Raw genomic sequence first — 10,595 nt, forward strand, 5'->3', positions numbered from 1 at the left:
CCGTCCACACCTTCTCATTATTCGACTCCCGCTGCTCAGATGCGCCAGGCACTACTTGGAACGAGGTTTCCGTCCTGCCTCGGGAGCTTGGCGTTTTCTTCTTGTCCTCCCACACTTCTTGTCCTCCCACACAAGAACATGGCAAGTCTCCCTTTCTGTTTTGTTTTGTTGAGAATCGGTCTTACTCTGTCACCCAGGCTGGAGTGCAGTGGCACAATCTCAACTCACTGCAGCCTTGACACCCCAGGCTCAGGTGATCCTCCCACCTCAGCCTCCAGAGTAGCTGGGAATACAGGCATGTGCCACCATGCCTGGCTAATTTTTTGTACTTTTTGTAGAGATGGGTCATGCTGTGTTGCCCAGCCTGGTCTCGAACTCCTGGACTCAAGTGACTGACCTGCCTCAGTCTCCCAGAGTGCTCGGATTATAGGCTTAAGCCACCAAGTCTGGCCTGCTTTGTACTTTTTAAAAATCAGATTTTGGTATTAAGGCTTTGATTGGTTAGTAACATGAATGGGGACATTTTTCTCTTTTTTAGGATCTGAAATTATTTAAATAGCATCTTGAGGAGGCATTTTGACAAAATCTATTAAAAATCTGAATGCATCCTCCTTTGATCCAGAAATTCTCTATGCAGAAATAGTACAAAAATATTTGCTGCTGATTCCTCAAGAAGTTAAATGTAGATTTACCATATGACCCAGCAATTCTGCTTCTGGGTATTCCCAAACGCACTGGACGTAGGGTCTCTAAGAGACTTTTGTACACAGCCCATGTTCACAACAGTGCTATTTACAATAGCTCAAAGGCACAGCAACCCACATGTCCATCAAAAGACGAATCAAGGCTGGGTGCGGTGGCTCACACCTGTGATCCCAGCACTTCGGGAGGCTGAGGTGGGCAGGTCACTGCAGCCCAAGAGTTCCAGAAGAGCCTGGGCAACATGGCGAAACCCTGTCTCTACAAAAAATACACAAATTGACCGGTGTAGTGGTGAGTCCCTGTTATCCTAGCTATTGAGGAGGCTGAGGTGGGAGGGTCACCTGAGCCGGGGAGGTCAAGGCTGCAGTGAGCTGTGAATGTGCCACTGCGCTCCAGCCTGGGTGACAGTGAGACCTTGTCTCAAAAAAAAAATGGATAAACAAGACGTGGTGTAATATTCCACCTGGAGAAGGAAGGAAGCGTGGGGGGCATTGTGCTGAGTGAAACAGCAGCACAAAAGGACAAATATCGTGTGACTCCGCTTACGTGAGGTCCCTAGAATAGTCAAATGCACAGAGACAGAACGAACGGTGGGTTCCTGGGCTGGGGAGGTGGGGGATAATGGGACTTCGTGTTTCCGGGGCACAGTTTCCATCTGACAAGGTGAGAAGAATCCTGTGGGTCGACGGTGGTGGAGTTTGGTGACAACGTGAATGGATTTAACGCCACGGAATCGCTCTCTTCAAACCAATTAAAATAGGTGGGACACGGTGGCGCACGCCTGCAATCCCAGCACTTCGGGAGGCCAGGGCGGGCGGATCATGAGGTCAGGAGTTCGAGACCAGCCTGGCCAACATGGTGAAACCCTGTCTCTACTAAAAATACAAAAAAATTAGCCTGGTGTGGTGGCACGCGCCCGTAATCCCAGCAATTCAGGAGGCTGAGGCAGGAGAATCACTTGAACCCGGAGGGTGGAGGTTGCAGTGAGCCAAGATTGTGCCACTGCACTCCAGCCTGGGCAACACAGCAAGACTCCGACTCAAATAAATAAAATAATTAACATGGTAAATTGTACGTTGAGTGTATTTTACCACCACAAAAAGAATACGAGAACATGCTAAAGACATAAAATACCTACTTTCTAAAAATAATAACACAGTTGAAAGATTTATTAGACCAGATTTCAAGATGTACAGCAATCGGCACAGTCTGTCCAGAATGAGAAACCTCATTATCAGGGGGCAGAACACAGACTCCGGAGGTGGCTCTCACAGCCGCGCCATCCATCTTCAAGAGTCCAAAGCCATTCCATAGAGGCAGGACAGCCTCTCCTACAAACAGAGCTGTAACAACGGAATGTCTGTATGGGAAGAATCGATCTCAACCCGCCCCACTCGGGAGCCATTGCAGCGTGGCTCTTCCTCTCCCGTACAAACTGTCGTTTCCCCTAGAGTTAGGAAGTGTTCTGTCTCATTTTTTCAAACTTGCTATCATGCACAGGTACGCACAGAGACATCCGCTGCACCACTGTTTACCACAGACAAAGCCTGGAACCATCTCTCCATCAGTGAGGGGCCCGTGGGACTGCCGGGCCACCACACGCTGGAATGAGGGTCTCCCATTCAAAAGGAGGAGGCCGTCCTGCCCGCATTGGCAGGAAGCAAACCTTTGCAATGCAGGGACGTTGCAGAAACGACGAGGTTCAGAGCAGCATGGACTTGTGCGGAAAGAGCCTGGGCGGGGGAGAGACGCACGCGGTGCCCACGCTGGTTCTCAGCAGCAGATCAGCCGTGCTGGCAGGAGCTGGCGGGGTCGGGAGGGCACAGCAGCAGCTCGCAGAGTCTCTGTGAGGTCGGACTCTGGCTGAGACGCGCACACCCTGATTCCAACAGAGAACTTCCCAAGGCTGGTGAGGCTTAGCTCCGCACCGCAGGGCCTCCTCCGTGCTCTCCTGGGAAGAGCTGTCCAAGACCCCAGACATCGCCCACCCAGCACAGCTGGCACGGGAGTGCTCAGCGCACGCCGCAGGGGTGGCCCAGAGCCCAGCGGAGCCCTCTCTCGCCCCAGGTGCACCCTGAGCGGTAGCCTGTGGGCCGCCTGGAAAAAGGATCAGGGAAAACATCCGCATGAGTTCTACGTGTGGCCCCAGCCCTGAAGCCGGTCCCCAGACGTCACACGCTTTCTCAGGGAGTGCAAGGTGTGGGCGCCTGGCCCCCTGGGGAGGGCGGACCTGAGGCACATGTGGATTTTGCCACACTACCTGCGCACCTACCCCTCCTGTCCTCTAGGTCTTCCGTGGGGTAAATACGACACTCGTGGGGGATGAGAGGCTGGAGGTCTGGACATGGTGGTGCAGAGCAGGAGAGACTAGCCTTGATGGAAAGCAGTGACACTGAGCTAGCGCCCTGAGAGGCCACGGTACACAGAGGGCAGCAAAAGGCACCAGGCGGACTGCTGCGTGCAGGGAAGAGGCTGCACGGGGGGTCCCACTTCCCTGAGCTGAGGGGAGCCCGCGGTTGTCCCTGCACCAGCCACAGACGTGCCAGGAATCCACACGTGTACAATGTTCAAGGCAATGCTGGTCGTATCCCCACAGATGTGCCAGTTCTTGGCTTCCATTTTGGAAGGCAGGGTGGTCCCAGGGGCTTCCAACTGGCCTCTTCTACTGTAAGAGGCTCATGTTCTAGGGTTAGGGCGCCCCTCCCACCGGGGCCGGCCGAGATGAACTTGGCCTGGAACCGCGGCAGCACCTCCTCCTACGCGCTCCGCCTTGAGCGCCGCTGGCGTGGTCCGAGTCCTGGAGATCCCCACCAGCGCAGAGCCAGCGCAGAGAGGTCTGGGTGTTTCCCCATGCCCGGGCAACAGCAAAGCCCTGTGCCAGTCCGACCATTCTATCCTCACCCAGGCCAGGATGCCTCCTGAGCACCCCTCGCCCACCTCCAGGCTCTGCACCCCACCTCATCTCCCTTCTCCAGGACTGTCTTGTCCCAGCAGAAAGCAGGGTGTTCCTGGCCAGGTCACTCCCCTCAGAGCCGGCTCCCTCCTTGGCAGTGCCGTTCCCAGGGCCCAGCTGAGGGGACCCCTCCCATTCCATCTGCTCACGTGACATTTTGGGGAGGCCTTCTGCTACCGCACGGCCTGGACCCCCCTGGAAAGCACTGATCTAACACACTAGATACTTACGTGTTTAGCTTTGGTCTAGCCGCACCGTCAACTCAAAACACGTAAAGACAGAGATCTGTATTTGCTTTCCACCTGACTCTATACCCAGTGCTGAGGAGACAGCAGGGAATCCTCTGAGGGCCTCTTGGGGGCACGGTTCCCACGCATTGTCCGTGATGACCGCACCCAGCAGCATGGAGGGGCCTTTGTGTGACAGCGCCCGTGCGTCCACCCACTGCCAGCAAGCCAGCTCCAGGAGCCAGGCAAGGACAGATGAAGCTTGCTCGGGTCACCTGTCTGCATGCTCCAGCACTCAGCCAGGGGTGTTCCGATCTCGGCCGGTGGGCCCCCGAGGGTCCCTGAGGCTGCAGCTGCTTTCCTCATAGTCTGATGATCACAGGGTCTTCCCAGAGCTGATGTGTGCACTGCATGGCGGGTTCTGCGCAGGAACGCAGGCAGGCCCAAAGCCCTGGCACAGCCCTGAGGCCTTCCCCACCCACAGCTGCAGTGCAAAACCCAGTCACTTCCAATGTCCTTGATGGAGCGAAAATGTCAAGTGTGTGAGACCTTGACCCCCAGTCCACGTCTCTTCAGCGTTCTGTCTGACCAATCAGAAGACATGCCTGCGGAGCTTCTGCCCCAGGCCCACACTGAGGAAACACATTTGTGCCATTGGCTGAGCTGCCGTACAGAACACACGTACGGAACACGCGTATGGAACACGCTTTTCACTGGAAAAAAGGATGTGCAAAACCTCAGTTGTTCAGCCTTGGGTGTCCTGGCTGACTTTTTTTTTTTGAAAATGAACAAAGTGAGCCCGTTGCATTCAAAGAAAATAGCTGACAGCAAATAAAATTCAAGCTTTCATGCAAAAATCAGGATTCTGAAAAACTCGTATCCACGGCCATGAGCTCACCACCTTTCCAACTTAAAGTCTTTTCTGCTAAGATTAGTGACATCACCAAAAGCGATTTTTAAATACTGATTAAGGAACTGTCGGCATTTGGAAGATCCGCATAACTTGGTGAACAAAACGCCCGGTGTGTGAGGTCACGAAAGCACGGTGGACGGAGTCCTGGAAGCACAAGATGGACCAATGGCTTCTCCGGAAACGAGTGAAATCTCACTGATACTGATGTGGTTTCAGATTCCACATCACAAGCAAGCCTTTAAAAAAACCACCGCCTGTCTAGTGTTGGAAGAGGATCAAGGAAGAATATCCCCATGATTTGCAAAAGTTGCTAACATGTTCCTTTTGTTTTCAAATACAGATCTGGGTAAGGCTTAGCTTCTCCATTTACCCCTACACCTCACGACCAAAACACCCCACAGCGGATGGACCTAGAGCTCGATGAGAGGCCAGCGGGCTTCTCTTAAGCTGGAGATTTACCACAATGTAAAACTACGCCACGCTTCTCCCTAAAACTTTTTGTTTGGGAAAATATATTTTTCATACAATTGTTATTTTTGTTAATATGACATGAGTTTATTGCTATTTTGAAATGAATACAGGTTTTCCAAATGTCTCAGGTTTAATTTCTAATAAGGTATTCTAATGCGTATTACTATCAGTCATTAGAACTCACATAAGCAAAAGCTCTTTGGCACTTTTCATGGTTTTTAAGGGTGTCGAGGGGTCCTCAGGCCAGTCTGAGAAGGGCCACCGCCAGGTGACATGTCTGGGAGTGGCACTGCCCAGGGGAGGAATCTGGGTTTCTACAGCTCCAGGAGGAGAGACCACATTGCTCCTGGCAGTGGCTGTTCCAATTCACACTCCGCCAGCCACGCAGGAGTTTCCGTTTCCTGACGTTCTTCCTGGTCCCCAGTAGCCACGTGATCTCAGTCTGCGGTTCCTCCTCTCCAACCCCGAGGGGGGCTGATCGGTCGCTTCACGCTGACTGGCCTTGGACCTTTGGCCCTGTTCTTTTTTCGTATGAATTTAAACATCATCATGTTCATTTCAAAACAAAACGAAACAGAAAGCAGTATTATTGAGAGTGTGGTTGGAATCACATTCACAAAATGACGACACGGTGTTTCGGCGCTCCCGGGATTATGCTAAGCCTCTCTGGTGCTCAGGTATTCTGTCGATGTTTCAGTAAGACTGTATCGTCTCCTTCGGTGGAGGTCCTCTTCCTTTCGGGGTAAATTCTGAATGGGATGTTTCTTCATTCTCATTTTTATCACGCTCAGGGTGGTTTAACAAGCTCCCGATCTCCCGTCTATTTGGCTTTCTGGGTATGCAAAAACGAGGTCTGAAAACAAAGGTAACGCTGCTTTCTTCCTCTCTTAACCTGCTTATTTTGTTGGTTTATCTCAATGCATTAGCATCAAAACAACATGGAACACTACAGCTGAAAAGCAAGCTCACCTGCCTGGCTCCTGGTTTGCGTTTTCGGTACCAACATGCTGCTTTGCTGAATCTCCTCAAATATTTTGGCATTAGGTGACATCATCATTTTTTCTCCTTAATGGACCAACAACTAAGGAAGAAATCAGAAAGTTGTTGAGGACACGCTGCCAACGAAAGGCACTGACCCCAGGAGGTTCTGCGGCTGGCCTCTGCGGGCCTGTGGCAACGCTGCTGCAGCTGGAGAAGGTGGGCAGCACCGGCCCCTGCTGAGGTGGCGGAAAGGGCATGTGTCAGCAACGCCGGTTAGAGACGGTGGGAAGCCACTTCTAACCCAAGCACAGCGGCGACCTGTGGCGTGCTCTGACGGATGCCTGGCGGTTCCTGAAGCACAGTGCGTCATGCCTGCAACTCCAGAGAGGCTTCAAGGCGCAGAAGTCGCCACATCACTGAGAACTGCCATCTGTTACCTCTCGAGGAGCGTCCAGCCCAACCACCTTCCTGCCAGGGCTGTGAGCACCCTTTGCTCTCGAGGGCTTGAGACTGGCTTGGGAACCCCACACTGGCCCTGTGGGAGCTGTTAGCCAGCCGCAGTGGTCAGCAGCTGGGGCAGGTGCCTGTGTTATGCTGCGTTCCCAGCATCTAGGGTGGCACAGGTGCCTGGTGGGAGCCCAATGCATTTGTAAGCAAATGTTTTCTTGGGTGGTGTCTTGCCTTCGAGGCAGGTGGGTACCTGAGCTGGAAACCCACCTGAGCAAGCTCCCAAAACTCAGGTCTGCGTCACCAGATGTGTCCACATCCTCTGTCCTCCTGGGGCCACTTCCACTTCTCAGCAGGCGCTGTGGCCGCCACACTGGCTTGCAACCTCTGTGCACCTCGTCCTAACTGCAGGGTCAGTGGCGTCACCTGGCAGCTGGAAACTGGACCGCAGCACCGGCTGTCGCTCATGAAGCCCTGGCGACACTCTGCCTCTCATCCCACAGCTGCAGGTCCCGAGTCCTCAGCTCATGGGCTCTGGGGAGATCGCTGAGCAGGATGGAACACCCAGGACCCTCACAGCAAAGTGAATTCTACTTGCCCAGCTCTCTGCTGGGTGCCACAGAGTACGCTGGCCTCTCCTTCACACAGACAGGCCTGGGGCGTCCTCCACACCACATGGTCCACAGGCTGGTCCCACACCTAGTGGAGCCCAAGCTGCTCCCGTGCCTGGCTGACCTCCAGACCCCTGAGAGGGTTGGGTGAGCTGCTGCTGCCTCTCATGGGATGACCACAGCACTGCCTGGCAGGATGGCTGCCTCCATGCCTGCCTCCGTGGCCTGCCTCCACACCTGCCTCCTGCCTGTCTCTGTGGCCTGCCTCCACGCCTGCCTCCATGGCCTGCTTCCATGCCTGCCTCCACGCCTGTCTCCATGGTTTGCCTCCATGCCTGCCTCCATGGCCTGCCTCCACGCCTGCCTCCTGCCTGCCTCCGTGGCCTGCCTCCACGCCTGCCTCCGTGGCCTGCCTCCACGCCTGCCTCCGTGGCCTGCCTCCACGCCTGCCTCCTGCCTGTCTCTGTTGCCTGCCTCGCCTGTCTCCGTGGCCTGCCTCCACGCCTGTCTCCGTGGCCTGCCTCCACGCCTGCCTCCGTGGCCTGCCTCCACACCTGCCTCCGTGGTCTGCCTCCACACCTGTCTCCGTGGCCTGCCTCTACACCTGCCTCCATGGTCTGCCTCCACACCTGCCTCCATGCCTGTCTCCATGGCCTGCTCACCCCGTAGCCAGAGGGAGATTTCTGAACCCTGAGTCAAACCATGCTGGCCACCTGCTGACCCACCTGCCACAGAACCTTCTGTGGGCAGCAACTCGCCTAATTCCAGGAGATGACTCACACACACCTGGCCCCAGCCTCCTTAGCAGCCAGGACAACCAAACGCCAAGTCCCAGCCAACGAGGCTTATAGAGAATTCAGCTTCTGTAACTCTGGAGCTTCTGGAAAGAGTTTGCACCTGGTGGAAGGGCTGCAGTGAGGTGAGCTTGTAGCTGTGGCCGCTCCACCACCCACCTCTCCCCCATGGATGTCACATCCAGAGCTGCAATAACACTCACAATAAGCCTGAGAAGCAGGAACACTCCTCCCACTGGCTGCTTGGCCCTCTGTGGCCTGGCTGCTGGCGACCGGCCTGCTGCTGCGCCCGGGGCTTGCTCCGGTGTCCTCTGCCTCTGGGCCTTCGCACTGGCGATTCCCTGTGTGGCTGCTGTTCCCAGCTCTGTGTGTGTCTGGCTCCGGGTCCTCAGACCAATCCCCTCCCTTTTGGCACTTATCACAACCTGCAACCATTTCTCTACTGACTCATTTGTCCTCCCACCATGGGAAGTGTCAGCTCCATGAGGCCGGCCTTTGTGCCATCCACCATGAGGTCTCCAGGGCCTAGAACATTCCACAGGGCTGGGCACGCGAGCAGGTACGACTTTTATTGGTGTCATTGCTAAGGAGGAGTGGAAACACCTGATGTTCTGAACAGATGAATCAAAAGCCTCCCGGGAGTCCCCCTGGGGTTTCCAACAGGCGTCGGAGGCCACTTAAGGACAGAGGCAGAGGTCCTGGTGAAGGAGGACACAGGGCTCCCTTCGGGAGGGAGCTCACCCCAGCTCCAGCCTGCCCCGGCCCATTTCCATCTGCTTTCATTTTGGGGATCCATCCATCGGGACATCCTCACCAAGCCAGCAAAAGCAAACTGTGCTTTCCAGGCAAGAATGAAAAAGTATACATTTCCTATCAAAGCCACTTCAAGTGTCATTGATAGTAACGACACTGGAGAGTGGATCTTGGACGTCCTTACTCGGAGTGAGTCCCGGAGGCCCCGGCCTGTGTCCGAGGAAGGGCATTCATGCTGAAGACTGGAGCCTCATGGTCCCCACAGCCTGGAGGGTCCTCAAAACACCCCTCAGAAGGGATCCTGCCAGAGGCCAGGTGGAAGGCGGTCCCTGTTCACAGCACAGCTCCCGTGCCCACCTGGCCTGAGTGGCCCGGCCTGGGTGGCCCCATGAGCGCCACCAGCTGCCCGGCCCTGCCTGGCCCCACCACTGCCCGCCGGCCTAGACGCTGGACTTGGCGATGATCCTCTCCAGCAGACTCATCATGCGCTCCTGCAGCTGTAGGCTCTGCACCTGCAGGATGTGCTGCTGGTCCAGCACGCGGCGCACCTCACGGCAGGTCTCCTCCACGGCGCGGCTCAGCCGGCGCTGCTCCTCCACCATCGCCTCCAGCAGCCGCAGCTGCTTCTTCTGCAGGTGGCAGCTCTGCACCTTGCGCTTCTTCACTGGCCTCTCCTCCGACCTGGAAGGACAGTGCGGCTGTGGATGTGCTGGCCACAGAACCTGGGCACACAGGGGCCCACCGGACCCTCCCAACTATCCCACTAGGCAAGTGGGGAAACTGAGGCCCCAGGGAGTCAGGTCACTCACTCAGGGTCTCATATTCTACATGCAAAGGAGGGGCCAGAACCCACCCCCTGCGACAGTAAGAAAGTAACGGGTGGCTGGGCGCGGTGGCTCACGCCTATAATCTCAGCAATTTGGGAAGCTGAGGCAGGCAGATCAGGTCAGGAGTTCGAGGCCAGCCTGGCCAACATGGTGAAGCCCCGTCTCTACTAAAAATACAAAAATCAGCCAGACATCTGTAATCCCAGCTACTTGGGAGGCTGAGGCAGGAGAATCGCTTGAACACAGGAGGCAGAGGTTGCAGTGAGCCGAGATTACACCACTGCACTCCAGCCTGGGTGACAAGAGTGAGACTTCATCTCAAAAAAAAAAGAAAAATGCCAGGCGTGGTGCCTTACGCCTGTAATCCCAGCACTTTGGGAGGCTGAGGCGGGTGGATCACGAGGTCAGGAGTTCAAGACCAGCCTGGCCAAGATGGTGAAACCCCATCTCTACTAAAAATACAAAAAAATTAGCTGGGCATGGTGGCACACGCCTGTAATCCCAGCTACTCAGGAGGCTGAGGCAGGAGAATCGCTTGAACCTTGGGGCCAGAGGTTGCAGTGAGCCAAGATGGCACCACTGCACTCCAGCCTGATGACAGAGTGAGACTCTGTCTCAAAAAAGAAACAGAGAGAGAGGAAGAAAGAAAGAAAGAAAAAGAAAGAGAGAGAGAGAAGGAAGGAAGGAAGGAAGCAAGGAAGAAGGAAAGAAGATAGGAAGGAAGGAGGAAGGAAGGAAGGAAGGAAGATAGGAAAGAAGGAAGGAAGGAAGATGGAAGGAAGATAGGAAGGAAGGAAGATAGGAAGGAAGGAAGATAGGAAGGAAGGAAGGAAGATGGAAGGAAGGAAGGAAGGAGGAAGGAAGATAGGAAGGAAGGAAGATGGAAGGAAGGAAGATAGGAAGGAAGGAAGGAAGA

At 55.0% G+C, this 10,595-nt stretch overlaps 1 protein-coding gene across 1 annotated transcript in view; it reads right to left on the reverse strand.

Annotated features, from left to right (window-relative positions):
- Nucleotides 1-8,646: 8,646 nt before the first annotated feature.
- Nucleotides 8,647-10,595, reverse strand: part of MSANTD1 (Myb/SANT DNA binding domain containing 1) — a 9,079-nt gene continuing 7,130 nt past the window's right edge. The window contains exon 3 of the mRNA XM_017514326.2: nucleotides 8,647-9,533. Within this exon, the coding sequence (XP_017369815.1) occupies nucleotides 9,293-9,533 (241 nt within the window). The 3' untranslated portion in view covers nucleotides 8,647-9,292. The remainder of the gene's footprint in view (nucleotides 9,534-10,595) is intronic.

Source organism: Cebus imitator, unplaced genomic scaffold (genome assembly GCF_001604975.1).
Source record: "Cebus imitator isolate Cc_AM_T3 unplaced genomic scaffold, Cebus_imitator-1.0 Scaffold522, whole genome shotgun sequence".
Lineage (NCBI taxonomy): Eukaryota > Metazoa > Chordata > Mammalia > Primates > Cebidae > Cebus > Cebus imitator.